The sequence below is a fragment of the Lampris incognitus genome, chromosome 12, assembly GCF_029633865.1.
Source record: "Lampris incognitus isolate fLamInc1 chromosome 12, fLamInc1.hap2, whole genome shotgun sequence".
NCBI classification, from domain to species: domain Eukaryota; kingdom Metazoa; phylum Chordata; class Actinopteri; order Lampriformes; family Lampridae; genus Lampris; species Lampris incognitus.
Window position 1 is genome coordinate 17,910,995 of NC_079222.1, and position 16,909 is coordinate 17,927,903.

At 40.5% G+C, this 16,909-nt stretch overlaps 1 protein-coding gene across 2 annotated transcripts in view; it reads right to left on the reverse strand.

The window, feature by feature from the left end:
* The window catches only part of ptpn13 (protein tyrosine phosphatase non-receptor type 13), a 104,730-nt gene that overhangs the window by 27,149 nt on the left and 60,672 nt on the right, over positions 1–16,909 (reverse strand). For both annotated transcript variants that reach the window (XM_056290219.1, XM_056290218.1), the window contains 2 exons: positions 12,222–12,648; positions 2,352–2,458 (listed from right to left, as the gene is read on the reverse strand). In XM_056290219.1, the coding sequence (XP_056146194.1) occupies positions 2,352–2,458; positions 12,222–12,648 (534 nt within the window). The remainder of the gene's footprint in view (positions 1–2,351; positions 2,459–12,221; positions 12,649–16,909) is intronic.

The window sequence follows — 16,909 nt, forward strand, 5'->3', positions numbered from 1 at the left end:
TTACACTTGGTGAAGTACACAAAACAAAACAAACTTGGATTTAGTCTCAGTGTAGATTATCAGTATATACATGATTTGAAATAAGCAGTATTTATTTTCAGTTAGAAGCATTTTGTCCTATTATTTATTAAAAGGCAAAAAAAAAAAGTCCTATGGCACTAATTCACTACTCTATGCTTTTATTTTGGATTGAAAGTGTCTACATCATTATCTAAGTACAGCTTATGCTTGCACCACAAAAACTCCATAGCAGAAACAAGAGATTTGGCCTTTGGAAACTAGAGTGAGTTTTATACAACAGAAGAGCTATTTTTGGCAACTATTTAAAAATATGAATTTTCAATGACCCTGGTTTCTATACAGCTGACAGGAAACTGAGCTATTGGGTAAACCTTCAGCGCTTAGTTTAAAAATAGTTTTTTTTTTATTTTTTTACACTGTACATAGTAAATTCATTTTAAAGATTGTCTTACATTACTCATTTTAATATAGGATAATTGTTGGGGTCTCCACACACCGTTTGACTAAAGAAAATAGCATATGCACTATTTTGTTTTGCTTATTCAATATGGCATGTGCGCTAAAAAAAACAACTTTTGCTATTGTAATCCAGCTCTTTTGTGGAGTTGTCACTGCACAGCCTAAAGAAAATACTCTTGATACTAAACTTTTATTATTGCTAGCACAAAAAATGTAAAGTAGTCAGCATTGTTTTCTTTTAAAAGAGAAAAAAGCATTTAATTGTGAAGTTTTAATTCATGTGACTGAATTTCCCTCACCAATTCACAAACGCAGTTCAGAAGACATACAAACAATGGTATCGTAATAAAACATAGGATAGGAAAGACAATTTAGCGTTTTAATACTCAATTTGACAAGATTTACATTCTAAATCAATAACAGTTGTGGCTGACTTTAAATCTACAGAATCCTTTAGTCCATGGCAGAGATAAACGAAGCGACAAAAGCACCATCAGCCATTTCAGTTAATTTCAGGGCTGTGTAGTAGCAAGAATCTGCCGATATGATTCGTATCATGATACAAGTGTCATGACTCAGTAATGTGATATATTATGATAAAATAAACACTGTAATATATTGTAATATTTTGTCGAAATTTTACAAAAATATCGTTTATATTACACCTAAGTATGAAAAAAATCAGAGTAATCAGAGCCATATCTAGCATGGTACTTTTATCTGACACTGGCCTGCTTTTATTGCTGTTCTGAGCAGCCCTGTCACAATAATGCACGTCACCTGGTGGGTGGAGATTTAACACAATGCAATAAGCAAGTGCCACTACCATGTCTCAGTGTGTAGTCTTTTTTTTTTACCCCCCCCCCCCCGCAAATTCCCTATAGTACTTGGCTAATTACCCTCTTCTCCGAACCATCTCAGTCGCTACTTCACCCCCTCTGCTGATCCAGGGAGGGCTGCAGACTAGCACATGCTTCCTCCGATTCACGTGGAGTCGCCAGCCATTTTTTTTCACCTGACAGTGAGGAGTTTTGCCAGGGGGACGTAGCGCGTGGGAGGATCACGCCATTCCCTCCAGTTCCCCCTCCCCCTGAACAGGCACCCCGACCAAGCAGAAGAGGCGCTACTGCAGCAACCAGGACACATACCCACATCCGGCTTCGCACCTGCAGACACGGCCAACTGTGTCTGTAGGGACACCCGACCAAGCCGGAGGTAACACGAGGATTCGAACCGGCGATCTCGTGTTGGTAGGCAACAGAATACACTGCTACGCTACCTGGACGCCTCGTCAGTGTGTAATCTTAAGAATGAATACAATGTTTTTAAAAATTGATACTGTCAAAGCTAGTACTGTGACACTCAAGTGTATCAATATTTTCTTACAGCCCCAGTTGTCATAAATTGAATGAATAAATCATTTAATGAGGTGGACTGTAAAGAAAAAATTTGTCTATAGACTATTGTCAGGGTACTTTTCAGAGTAGGAAGGTGGGTAAGACAAGTGTCAAACTGTGTCACCAGGAAGGGCGGGGAGTCTCCTCACTATATCTGCTTACTTACTTACTATTAACTTACTATTACTGTTACTTACTATTAACTTTATTATTATTATTATTATTGTATTGTATTATTATTAGTGTGTGTGTGTGTGAATTAATTGTAAAGTGCTTTGAGATGCTGTTGCAGATAGAAAAGCGCTACAAAAATGAAACTTGATTGATTGAATAGTTTTTATTCCAGACTATCTTCCAGTACCATGACACAATAGATTTATATAAGTAACCCCAATGAGAGTTCAACCTCTAACCTAGTTGTGTAAGTGCTCTACCTATTGAAAAAGATCATCTTAGATAGGGTCACATCCTTACCTACAACATATGCTTGCCCAGCATCTTCAATGGAAGATGAATCTGATTCTTTCTTGAATCTATTGAGGCCCCAAGGTGAGCTGCCAAGGGTGACTGTGCTAAATGCTCTGGAGAAGAGAAAAAGGAAAGATTAGGCAGGAAGGGCAGCATTTCCTCAGTAGGTGGTCAGGGGAAAATGGCAATGCTTAAAGGAAGACTGCACTCAAAAACAACACAAGCTCAGTAACTAGGAGTGCCATACAATCAGACAGACAATGATTTGATCAATAAAATTTAATTCATGTACATAGACTAAATCATTTCGTTTTCACCATCCAAGTATAATGTATCACATGATGTTACATTCTTGGGAAGTAAAAAACCAAGACTACAAGGAATAGATGGAAGCAGAGTAGGTGGTCTGTGCTCATCATTTTGAAGATCAATGGAGAGCAGCTCCTAATATAAGATAGGATGTACTTTACAAATCCCCATGGGGAAATTCATCCTCTCCATTTAACCCATCCAAATACACACACTGGAAACAGTTTGTAGCCATGTAGCTTGGAGCAGTGGGCAGCCGCCATGGAGTGCCTGGGACCAACTCCAGTTCTTCTTACCATGTCTCAGTCAAGGGCAAAGATAGGAGTATTAACCTAACATGGATGTCTTTTGATGGTGGGAGGAAACCGGAGCACCCAGATGAAACCAACGCAGACAGGGGGAGAACATACAAACTCCAAACGGAAAGGACCTGTGATGACCTGGGTTTCGAACTCAGGACCTTCTTGCCCTTACTCACAATTTCTTTAAAAATTTGGAGAATTTGTCACAGGTCTTCTTATTCATTCTAATGAGATTCTAATTCTTGGTGAATTCAATATTCATCTGAATAAGGTTGCTGATCCTCTAAATAAAACCGTTCTGGCACTTGTTGATACTGTAGCGTGTTCAGGTTCACCAGGGGGGTATAAGTGTTCATTGTATATAGTTGAGGGAGATGTTTTGCAGTTCCGGGGGAGGGGGGGGGGTACACTGTTGCCGAGTCAAGGGTTAGTGGGTCGGGTCTATGGAGAGAGAGAGACGACCTGTGAGTTGGGTTTTAATGACAATGTATATAGCATGGCTGTGGCCAACAACAGCTGTGAATAAAGCAATGCTCAGTTTTAAGTTTTGAAGTGTTTTTTTAATTGTGGTGAATGCTACAATACTTGTGGGTTCGCTCAGTTTGTTCAAGAGTCGACTCACTGCAGTTGTGACACCCTTGATTTGGTTTTATCTAAAGAGACAGCTGTTTCTGTTCTAGATGTCTTGCCAACCACATCTGCTGTGTCAGAACATTTTTTTCATCAAATTTGAAGCATTACTGGCCTGTCCTGTTAATGTTGGCACAGAGGTAATTGCCACTCGCCACATTGGTCCATCCACTGTAGCTGCATTTGGCCAGCAGCTGCCTTAAGTTTTGGCTCCCTTCACTGTAGAGACTGACTCTGTTGAAAATGTCACTAGTGACTTAAATGTGGCCCTTTCTGGTTTCCTCGATTCAGTTACCTAGCTCTGGTAGTAAGAGGTGCCTCTCACTACCAGAGCTAGGTAACTAAAGAGGCCTACACCCTGGTTTAACGATGAGACACATGCTCTTAAGTGGGCTGCAAAAGACTGGAGCATAAATGGCGAAAATCAAAATTGGAAGTTTTTTACCTATCTTGGCATGAGTGTTTGTTGAAATACAAGTGTGCTTTATCTGCTACGAAGGCATCATAACTCTCTTGCTTCATCGATATTAATAAACATAATCCAAGACTTCTCTCTGACACTATAGCTAAATTTATTAAAAAGCAGCCATGTATTAGCTGCTCAACATACACGGCCCCTGAGTTTCTAGACTTTTTCTGCAATAAGGTTGATGAGATCATAAACAAAATGAGTTCAGTTCTAGCTACTCCTGCAGATCCTGTCTTACCAAATATATATCCTACAATGAGTCACTGATAGTCCTTGTTATTACAGCGTTTGAGATGCTCTATCTTAATACTTAGACTAGGGTCATGTCAGCTTCTAAACCAACTACTTGCCTACTTGACCCTTTATCAGCTAAACTTTTTAAAGACGGGCTTTTCCTGGAACCTACAATGCTAGACATTGTTAATTTATCACTTAATACTCACACTATTCCCAGCAGTTTTAAGACAGCTGTGGTCAAATCTTTATTTAAGAAACTCCACCTTGATCCAGGCTCTCAATAACTATCGACCAGTCTCTAATCTTCCATTCTTTTCTAAAGTACTAGAGAGTTGTGTATCAACAATTTTAGACACATACAGAAGAAAACTATATGATCCGTTTCAATTGGCTTCCAGAGTCTGTCACTCCACTGAAACTTCTTTGACCAGAGTGGTGAACAATCTCCAACTAGCTATGGACTCTTGACTCCACCTCTGTGCTTCTACTACTGGACCCCAGTGCAGCCCCTGAGAGCATTGCCTCTCTTGCCTTAAGTCAAACTCATCTGGAAGAACACACTGCTATAATATTGCATCTATATTCTCTGACGTTAAATATGGCATACCTCAGGGCTCGGTTCTTGGCCCTCTACTTTTCTCTCTTTATATTTAACCTCTTGGCCAAATTATACGCAGTCATGGAACACATTTCTATTACAATGCAGATGATATTCAGCTGTATGTGCATATTAAGGCCAATGATCATATTCAAATGACTAATTTAGAGGCCTGCTTGGCTGCTGTGAAAAACATGGATGTCATAAAATTTTAGGGCTGGGTGTGGATATTCATTCATCAGGTAGGTATTCAGTTTTCAATATTGGGATTCTGATATTCGTTGTTGTTGTTTTGTTTTTTTGCTAAACATAGGCTATAAATAAAGGTGAAACTGCAAAAATACATTTTGTTGGCACATACTTGACCTATATTTAAACGTTTTAATTGCACTGTTAAAATGTGGAACTATATACCATCTCAGCTTGGGCACGACATTCTTCTCACTCACAGCAGTGATGTCACGCTTCAGTTCAACTTGGCCATTAAAGGGAACACAAAATGCCGGAAGATTTTCGCTGTGCTGTTGATATTATAAATTCATTACCTTGTTCTATTTATTACAGTTCATTCATTCATTTTTCGTTCTTTACTGTGTTGGTAATTGGTAAAAAAAAATAATATTTGTATTTCTGAGTGATTTCTTTGTCAGAAAATGTTTATTTTTATTATTTTATTATTACACTGTTAAGCCTACTGTTATGGCTATCTCATTAATTGTATTTACATAACAGAAATATAGGTGTTTTGTATCTGTTTGTCTCTTGTTAGGTTCAGGTTGTAAAATGTTATAGTCAGGCTAATAGCTGACAGATACAGTGGGGAAAATAATTATTTGACCCCTTGCTGATTTTGTAGGTTTGCCCACTTACAAAGAATGCAACAGTCTATAATTTTAATCATATATACATTTTAACAGTGAGAGACGGAATCCCAAAGAAAATTCCAGAAAATCACATCATATGAATTTATAAAAATTAATAACCACCTGATTTAGAAAAATAAGTATTTGATCCCCTACCAAACAGCAAGTATTCTGGCTCCCACAAACCAGTTAGTTTTTCTTTAAGATACACCCCCAATCCCAACTAATTACCCACATAAAATACACCTGCATTACCTCGTTACCTGTACAAAAGATACCTGTCCACACCCAATCAATCAGATTTCAACATCTCCATCATGGGCAAGACCAAAGAGCTGTCTAAGGACACCAGGGACAAGATTGTAGACCTGCACAAGGCTGGGATGGGCTACAAGAGAATTGGAAAGCATCTTTGAGAGAAAGTAACAACTGTCGGTGCAGTTATCAGGAAATGGAAGGAACACCACACCACCGCCAACCTCCCTCGGTCTGGGGCTCCACGCAAGATCTCGCCTCGAGTGGTGTCCCTGATCATGCGAACGGTGAGGAATCATCCCAGAACCACAAGGGGGGGGGGACTGGTTAATGACCTGAAGGCAGCTGGGACCACAGTTACAAAGCAAACGGTTAGTAACACACTACGCCGTCATGGATTAAAATCCTGCAGTGCACGCAAGGTCCCACTGCTCAAGAAGGCACACATACAGGCCCGTCTGCAGTTCGCCAATGAACACCTGGACGACTCAGAAGAGGCCTGGAAGAAGGTGATGTGGTCGGATGAGACCAAAATAGAACTTTTCGGGCTCAACTCAACTCGCCGTGTTTGGAGGGTGAAGAACACGGAGTACAACCCAAAGAACACCATCCCCACCGTCAAGCATGAGGGTGGCAACATCATTCTTTGGGGGTGCTTTTGAGCCAAGGGGACAGGACAACTCCATCGCATTGAGGGGAGGATGGACGGGGCCATGTACCGTGGAATTCTGGACCAACACCTCCTTCCCTCAGTGAGAGCGCTGAAGATGGGTCGTGGATGGGTGTTCCAACACGACAACGACCCAAAGCACACCGCCAAAGCAACCAAAGAGTGGCTGAAGAAGAAGCACATCAAGGTTCTGGAATGGCCTAGCCAGTCTCCAGACCTGAATCCAATCGAAAATCTTTGGAGGGAGCTTAAAATTCGGGTTGCCAGGCGACAGCCTCGAAACCTGAACGATTTGGAGGCTGTCTGCAGGGAGGAGTGGGCCAACACCCCTGCCGAAATGTGCACAAACCTTGTCAGAAACTATAAAAACCGTTTGACATCTGTGCTGGCCAATAATGGCTTTTCTACTAAATATTAACATAATGTTTGTCCAGGGGTTCAAATATTTATTTTGGACCAAAAATATGCAAATAAATTCATAAAATTCATACGTCTTATTCCACTTTTTTTGGTCATATTCTGTCTCTCACTGTTAAAATGAACCTACGCTTAAAATTATAGACTGTTGCACTCTTTGTAAGTGGGCAAACTTACAAAATCAGCAAGGGGTCAAATAATTATTTTCCCCACTGTATCTGGAACTGGAGTTAGTCCCCATGCGCTGCATTGTGGCTTCCCACTGTTCCTCGTGTATAGGAAGGGTTAAAAGCATAGGACAAAATTCATGAGTACTGAGAAACGACAATAAAGAAATTATAAATCTAATGTATATAAATCTGAAATCTTGAAAGTTGATGATGCTAGTATGCTGTTTCTGTGCTTCTGTTTCACAGCGCTTTGTCGGGCACTGTCTCGAATTCAGAGCCTATTTTGAGCATTGATGTAGGTCTGTAATTCATCCAAGATAAGAAAATAAAATGTCACAAGCTTTTATTATGTCACAAGAAGTTCATAGGTAGTACCTGGTTCAACCAAATCCCTTGGGATTACAAATATGCATCAAATACACCAAACCGTTTGGAAAATGTTTTTATTAACAAATAAAAACACAAACAACAATACTGTATATCAACAGAATAATTAACAATTAATGCCTTTAATTAAATCAAAAGTCATGTGTTGAACCACTACCCCATCCATCTCAGCCAATAACAGAGAAATGTCTGGCTGAGTCCTTCCCGAGTCATGCCATCCCCGCTGCCAAAGCGCTGAATATTCACTGCTGATTACGATCAAAGCTACGTAGCCCAAAAAAATGGCATTCGGGACACCAATTTGACCGAGTAAAAATCTTGGTGTAAGGTTTGATCCCAGCCTTTCCTTTGATAAGCACATTAAAGACATCGCCAAGACTGCCTTTTTTCCACTTACGTAACATAGCTAAAATTCGGTCTTTCCTGTCTATGGCTGATGTAGAGACTCTACAGTAATACATGCATATGCTTCATCCAGACTTGACAACTGTAATGTTCTGTTTTCAGGTCTGCCACATGCTAGCACTAAGTCTTCAAATGGTTCAAAATGCTGCAGCTAGAATCCTAACTAAAACTAGAAAATATGACTATCTTATACCAATTCTTGCCTCCCTCCATGTTAGATCAGATTTCAAGGTGCTTCTCCTGACTTATAAAATCCTAAATGGTCTGGCCCCATCATACCTGTCTGATCTCCTTAAACCATCTCAAGCTCTCCACTCTCAAAATACAGGGTTCCAGTGTGTACCCATAGTCAAAAAGAAGTCAGCTGGTGGCAGGGGCTTTTCCTATCAGGCCCAGTTCTTATGGCATAACATGCCTGCTGCCATAAAACAATCAGTCTGTTGAGTCCTTTAAATCCAAACTTAATATTCATCTATTTGCTTTAACCTACAATTAGTTGCCTTTAAATTGAGTACTTCACCACCTATAGTGCATGGCGGGTCAGTTTCTATCACAATGAATTTACCAAGCACTGTTCTGCCAGCGAGATTATAGAGTATAGATTACTGACTATTGCAAACAGTTCTCTTCTCTCACATGTCTTTTCTCTCTCCCTGAAAGATGTCTTCTTCTTTCTCTTCTTCTGTGTATTTGCATGGTGTGATGGGAGTCTCCCCTGTGTGCAAGTGTAGTCTCTCCTCCTCCCAGGTCTCCAGGGTGATGGTGGTTGCCACCTGGACACTGTTTGGCACCCCTCTCACTACATTTTCTTTTTATATAGCTTTTAAATCCATATAATTTTGTTATCCTGTTTCAATGTTATATCCTTCTCTCACACCGATGTGTGACTAATGTTTTTTTCTTGTCTCTTCCCCCGTATATCTGAATGGTGTGATGTGAGTCTCCCCTGTGTGCATGTGTAGTCTGTCCTCCTGTCAGGTCTACATGGTGATGGTGGTCACCTGGCTCAGGTCCTGGGCTGTTCCGGTGGCATCTGGACACTGCTTGGCATCCTCCTCATCAGATTCTTCATATATTTTATAATTCCTTTATAATTCCGTTATCCTCTTTCAATGTTGTATTCTGTAAATTGTGTACACACAACATCCATTGCATGTCTGTCCGTCTTGGGTATGAGATCCCTCCTGTGTTGCTCTCCCTGAGGTTTCTTCCCATTTTTCGCCCTATTAAAGGGCTTTTTCTTTTTTTAGGGAGTTGTTCCTTATCCAGTGCGAGGGTCTAAGGACAGGATGTTATATTGGTGTAAAACCCACTGAGGAAATTTGTAATTTGTGATAATAGGCTATTCAAATAAAACTGACTTGACGACTTGCTGAGAGGCAACAGTGCTAACCACTGGGCCACTGTGCTACCCTATCCTGTGTCTCCTGGAAAGGTGCAGCAGCCATAATTATGGCAATGCACTCAGCTGATGTACCTGAAATCATTTGGACAGCCAAGTGATCTCAGTGCATCGCTACGGAAAACTTCTGGATTACTGATGATTTTGAAAAATGTAGCATTTACTTGTATGAACCAGAATATACTGCTGAAGAAATCTGCTGTCTGTACAGCTGCTGTGTTGGCTGTACAGACAGCTACAGCATGCAGGAGTGGCGAGTAGCGAGCTGCCAGAGCTGCTGACTGGTGCTGTTTGTGTCTTTCTTAGCATGCAAACAGAAACTGAATCCCTGCGTTCTCATGAGCTTCATCATTAAATAAGCAAGATTCTAGCTTCTTTAAAATCTCATCTTAAAACTTTCCTTTTTATGAAAGCTTTTACAAATGTTTGATATTTGTTTTTATTTGTACTGTTTACTTTTACTCTTATTTGGTCTTACTCTTATTTTTGCCTTTTCTATTTTTTTGTGTGACGTACTGTAACATTGTTTTAGAGAAGTGCTATATAAACAGAATTATTATTGTTAATACCATTATTAATATATTGTTATAATAAATTATAAAATGTATGCTACCTTTTCGAGAGAGACACTGCATTGAGTGTATTGAAAGCATTACAGCTGTAGCGGTGTGTCTAGACAGCTGTGTCGTCACACAGTGCTTGTTGGTACATGTAGTAACAGTGGGACAGGCTCTCTGAACAGGGAAAGACCATTTTCTCTGTAAATATGAGTTACACCAAGGTGGTTAAGTTTTAACAGACAATATAGTCTATCATATGTACTTCCTGGATGTGCACATTAGCTCATTAATTATTATTATATTATTTATTTTATTTATACATTAGTTATTATTATATTATAATCATTCATTAACATTAAACATGAGGTGAAATTTCTCTTTAAAGTAATCACAGGCTCAAAAAACATTTAGGTTGTGCAATACTACCACCCATAACTAATTAAAATTCCATGACTGTCACTTACTTGTTTCCAACTAAATTGTAATTTTATGGCAACAAAATATCAGCAATCTTAAAAAAAACATCATCCACAGTTTTGAGAGCCGACATGACTGGCAATAACTGGCTCAAGCACATGTCAGCTACATATAGACACACATGCGCACACATACACAAACATCCTATTAGGCTAATTAGAGTGGAGAGGCGAAGAAAAGTGCAGTGTAAGGAAGAGCCCGAGTCCCAATAACACCTCAGTAACTCCTGAGCTGAGAGGTGCTCAATGCACGTGACAGATAGCCCTGCAGACAACCAGATCCAAACATTACCATTTGTTCCCCATTCATCACAAGTGAAATTAAACATGCATATATAATATGTATTTAGCACCTAATTTAGTTATTTAACGTTTTCATTTAAAGGAAAATTCTGCTTTTTTCCCCACAACTTTGGTCTTATTTTCTTTGGCATTGTCCATATCATTTTATTCAATGGCTTCATTTTTGGAGATTTTACACATAGGACCACCACTAGACACAACATTTATTTGTTCTAACTTCTGCATGCTGTTACAATTTTTTTTACACTATGTTTACATTGTATTTAATAGCCATGAGTGTTTTTATCATGTGTTATAACTGTTAATACTACTGCACAATCAATTGCCCCTCTAGGGAGAAGTTCTACTACTACTACTACGATGACTTACGGTGCTACTGAACATGATCTTTAAACAAGTCCTTTCAATAAAAATGACAAGACAAAACAAAACAAAACAAAGTGCCTCAGTTAGTCTGTGTACATGGATTCCCATTATCTTTGACTTCTCAGTTGCACTGGCCTGATAGTAAGTCAATTAGTACTGCTACCTATGGTGAGTATATAGGTTGGTCATTCCAGCAAGCTGAACCAGGAAGTAGCTCAGGAAGGCAACAGACTAGTGATGCGCGGGTCAGGGTTTTTTAATGCCTGCACTAACCCGACCTGTTATGAGAGCCAATCCGCACTGCCCGACCCGCTAAAATATGCGTTAATTAACCACCCGTACTCAACCCAACCTGGAAACCCCCACATTTAGCCTAGGCTACAGCAAATTAGCCTAGGCTACAGCAAAGTGAGCAGTGTTGCACTATTTCGCTTTTGGGCTGTTTGCCCAGCATAATAAGGGATTGGAAGGCATAACCTATTGAATCTTAGCCTAAAAGCGTCTGGGTCTAGGCTACTAAATAAACAGACATTTTTTTTCAAAACGGTGGTTTTTATTGTTGAATAGCAGCAAAACAAGACATGAGCTCTGTCTTTCTCTCACGTGCACGCGTGCGTGTGGGCACCCACACACGCACACACAAAAGCCGATTCTTTCTGACTAAAGAGTTCTGGTGGTGTAAACAAAGGCTACGTATGCCACTTAGGGAAGGCGAAGCCTCAACACATGCATTGACCAAAAACTGATAATATTTGTGTAATAACTCACGCAATAACTTAACGTTCACTGTTGTTTTCACTTCCAAATAAGTGGTTTAGATAATTGGGTTAAATTTAGCTTGCTGAAATGTGTTTGACACACATGTTCACATTGTAAAGCTGTGCCCAGTGGTGGTCCCATATCCAAGATCTCCACAATGAAGCCGGTGAGCAAAATTATATCATATGTATGATGGCAAAAATTATGACAGTATGACCCAGGTTGTAAAAAAGAAAAAAACAATTATCAATTTAAATTAATGAGGATTTCAAAGTGTTTTCTTTCTAAACCAACTCACTTGTCCTGTTGGTGTGAGACAGAGTTTGAGATGGAGTCTGTGTCTGAGCTTGCCCGCTGGTGTTGCTGCTGGTTGAGGTGTGACTGGCCACTATATGAACCCCCAGTTGCTGCTGCTGACACACCTCTATGCTCTGGAGACTCTGGCACCTGACCCAGGTTGTGGTGGGAGCGGCTCATCAGCCGGGGATTGGAATGGAATGAAGAACCAGGAGTGAAGCCTGGTAAAAGAAGCTCATCCTGGGCAATGAACCGGCCTGAGGGTGCTTTATTGAGAGCCACCTCAGAGTAGGAGATCCTCTTCAGGAGGTCTGGATTAGAGCGAGTAGAAGAGCTAGGGGCAAGGCTTACAGAGCTCACTGCTCTTTCTATCGCATCACTGCCCCGTGAATCTAGCGAATACTGCAAACTGGTCAGGGGGCAGTTCTCTGTTGGCCAAGAATGAAAGGGAAAATAAAAACTGCATGAGGACTTAACAAATACAACATTTTTTCCAATGATGATAACATTTCTAAGTACCGAAACATACCGACTGTTATGCCCATACTTCTTTGACCTTATTTTCCCAATCAAAATATGTACCCACAGAAAGTGGAATTAGTTCATCTGGACATAACGTTTACTGAAAGAAACATTTCATCATTCATCTAAGAGACCTCTTCAGTCTCAAATATCCCCCACCCTTATAAACACTACAGCGGCATAACGACCGAAAACAACTAGCAAATTGACGTGACCATTAACTAGAGTTACAATGGCCATGTGTACTATTCACAGAGGGTTGAGGAATGGTTGCAATCACAGCGTTGTAAGATGGCAAAAGATATACAAATTCACTCTTAGGTTATAACCCCCCCCCCCCCGTCCAATGACGGTCGTTCCCTCTTCACATAGATGACCTCTTTGACTCCCTGTTCAAACCACCGTTCCTCGGAACCCATCAAGGATGTGCACATCCTCATCCTCGAAGGAGTGGCCACTGGCCTGTAGATGGGTGTAGACTGGGGAGTCCTGGCCTAACATGTTAGCTCTTATGTGTTGTGCCATCCTCTTAGCCAGCGTCTGCTTGGTTTCCCTGATGTACAAGTCATGGCAATCCTCCCTGCACTTAACATCCTACACTATATTGCTCTGTTTTTGCTGGGGGACCTGATCTTTGGGTGGACCAATTTCTGGTATAGCGTTTTGGAGTTTGAAAGTATCTGAGACGCGATATTTGGAAAATATGTGTCTCAACATTTCTGAAACTCCCGCCACATATGGAATCACCACTGGTTTACACTTAGGCAGCTGTTCTCCTCTCTTCAATCAGCTGGTGCACTGTTTGGGTGTCTTCCTAGCTTTAACAAACCCGGAATTAGGATAACTGCACTTGACCAAGGCCTGTTTAATGTGGGATATCTCCCATTCCCCAGCCACTGTGTCGGTGGGATGTTGTCAGCTCGGTGGTACAGCGTCGTGATGACTCCTAGTTTGAGCTCCAGTTGATGATGAGCGTCAAACCTAAGTACTGATCAGTATGTGTTGGTTTACGGTAAACAACAATCAAATGTCCCCCATCACCAATTGCAATTTCAGAGTCTACGAAGGCTAACCATTCATTTTTTTGTCTTTTTTCCTGGTGAATTTGATGTGATTGTCCACAGAGTTAATGTGGCCAGTGAAATGTAGAACGTCCTGAGATTTAATTTTAACCTAGGTGTTGTCCACAAATCTGAACCAATGGCTAGGTGGTGTCACTGGATAGAGCATCAATGGTGGTGTCCCTCAAGGCTCAGTTCTTGACCCCCCTCTCTTTTCTACATACAGCCTGCCCCTTGGCCAGGTCATTCAAAATCACAATGTGTTTTACCGTTTTTATGCTAATGACACTCAGTTATACATGCCACTAAAACCCACAGATCCTAGTGCCCTAGCAAATATCACAACTTGCCTCTCTGACATTAAATCCTGGATGTACAAAATGTTTCTCAAATTCAATGATGGTAAGTCTGAGGTCATTCTGTTTGGTCCCGAAAATTCCATCAGCCCTTTTGTTACTAATCTTGGTGGTCTGTCAGGTAGTCTCAAGCAGGCTGCTAGGAATCTTGGGGTAATATTCGATGCTAACCTCAACTTTGATAATCAAATCAAACATGTTGTTCAGTCATGCTTTCTCCAGCTCAAGGTCATCTCCAAAATTAAGTACTTTTATCAATTACCACTCTGCCAAAAGTTGTACATAGTTTTATCTATTCTCGGCTTGACTACTGTGATGCACTTTATTCTGGTATCAGAAAGGTCTCCCTCCACCATCTGCAGTTTTTACAAAACAGCAATGCTCGGCTCATTATCGGAACAAAGAGGCATGGCCATATCACTCCTGTGCTTGCCTCCCTACACTGCCTCCCTGTTATATTTTGAATTGATTTATTTACTGCTCACTTTTAAGGCTTTAAATGGTCTTATTCCTACATACATTTCTGATTTATTGACCTGGTATACACCCTCTCGACCATTAAGATCCACATATGGAGCCCTGCTGGTTATTCCTAGGCCTCGCTTTGTTACAAAGGGTGATCGGGCTTTTGCTGTTAGAGCCCCGACACTATGGAACTCTCTTCCTGTCAAACTAAGACAAACCAAGTCTCTAGCTTCTTTAAAATCTTGTCTTAAAACTTTTCTTTTTATGAAAGCTTTTACAAACGTTTGATAATTCCTTTTATTTATTTATACTTTTTATTTTTACTCTTATTTGGTCTTATGCTTATTTTTGCCTTGTCTGGCTTTATTTCTTTGTAAAGCATTTTAACATTGTTTTAGAAAAGTGCTGCATAAATAAAGTTATTATTATTATCATTATTATTAATATCACATTGTGATCTCAACGATTCCCCAATCTTCTGTGAATAGTACATATTACCACTGTAACTCTAGTTAATGGTCACAGCAATTTGCATATGAAACCAATCATTGTTTGCAGTTGTTATACTGTATTACTTATAAGGGATGGGGATACCTGCAGTCAATTGAGACTGAAGAGGTCACTTATGCCCCTTTTCCCTACATAGTACCGGCTCAACTCGACTTGCAGAGTGTTGTTTCCATTACCATAACAGTACCCCCCTCGGTGTCGCTGGTCTGCATTGATTTTGGTAGCTGCGCCAGTTTTTTTGGAACCCCGACAAAGGTGGTACCAGAAAAGTGGTAATAGTTACCAAAATGCTGGTACTTCCCAGTAATAGAAAATGAAAAAGTCGAGTCGAGTTGAGCCGGTACCATGTAGTGGAAAAGGGGCATTAGATGAATGATAAAACGTTTCTCGCAATTAAACATTGTGTCCAGATGAACTGATTCAACTTTCTGTGATTTTCTTACCTGGATTATTGAGCATGCATAAAGACAAAATATGTGACATTTCAGATTTGGCAACGAATCAAGTCTAGCAACCGTATCCCTGTGGTTCAAACCAGCCTGCAATAAAACAACATTCACCCAATACCCATCCATTCTTAAGATTCTGGTTATATATATGAAAACGAATCAATAAACAAACATAGAAATCGAGACATCCGTTTAGTGTAATATTAAAGAAAAGAAGAAAAAAAAACACCTTGAAATGAGGATGCTTCTTTCTTGGCTATGCTTTATAATCCCCCCAAATTTGAATAATTTGATGAGAAGAGGGAAGATCCTTCTCCTCTCTTCGATTGGCTGGTGCACTGTTTGGGCGTCTTCCTGGCTTTGACTAACGCCAAGTTAGGATAACCACACTTAACCAGGGCCTGTTTAGGAGAAGGACAACAGCTGCCTAAGCGTAAACCATTGGTGATTCCATATGTGCTGGGAGTGTCGGAAAAGCTGATACAAGTATTTTCAAAACACCGCGTCTCAGTTGCTTTCATACCAAAACATGCTGTGCCAGAAGTTGGTCCACCCCAAGGATCGGCTCCCCTGGCACAAACAGAGCAATATAGTGTACGCGGTTAAGCGCCAGGAGGATTGCCGTGACTTATACATTGGGGAAACTAAATAACGCTGGTCAAAAGAATGGCACAACACAGGAGAGCCAACACATCAGGCCAGGACTCCGCAGTCTACACCCATCTACAGGCCAGTGGCCACTCTTTCAGGGATGAGGATGTGCACATCCTTGACAGGGAGGAACGATGGTTTGAACGGGGAGTCAAAGACGCCATGTTAAGAGGGAACGACCATCCCTGAACGGGGGGGAGGGGGCTAAGAGTACATCTGTCACCATCTTACAATGCTGTGATTGCAAACATTCCCAAAACCTCTGTGAATAGTACACATGGCCTTTGAAACTCTAGTTAATGGTCACACCCATATTTACATATGAAACTGGTCGTTGGTTTCAGTTGTTATGCAACTGTATTTTACTGCAATGTTTATAAGGGGTGGGTATACCTGCAGTCAGTTTAGACAGATGTCACTTTAGTTGAGTGATGAAACGTATCTGTCAATAAACGTACCCAGATGAACTGAGTCAACCTTCTTTTATAGTTGGATTATGTTGGTAACATGAGATAAGATGAAATGTGTTCAAATTTGTGTCCAAAACACAAACATTAAACCCGTAAAGCCCATACGTATAATCTTGGATAATTTACTTCAACTCATGAAAAATGGGGGCAAAAACAAGTGTTAAATTTAAATTTTGCTCGATTTAGCATGTAAATGTGGGGTACA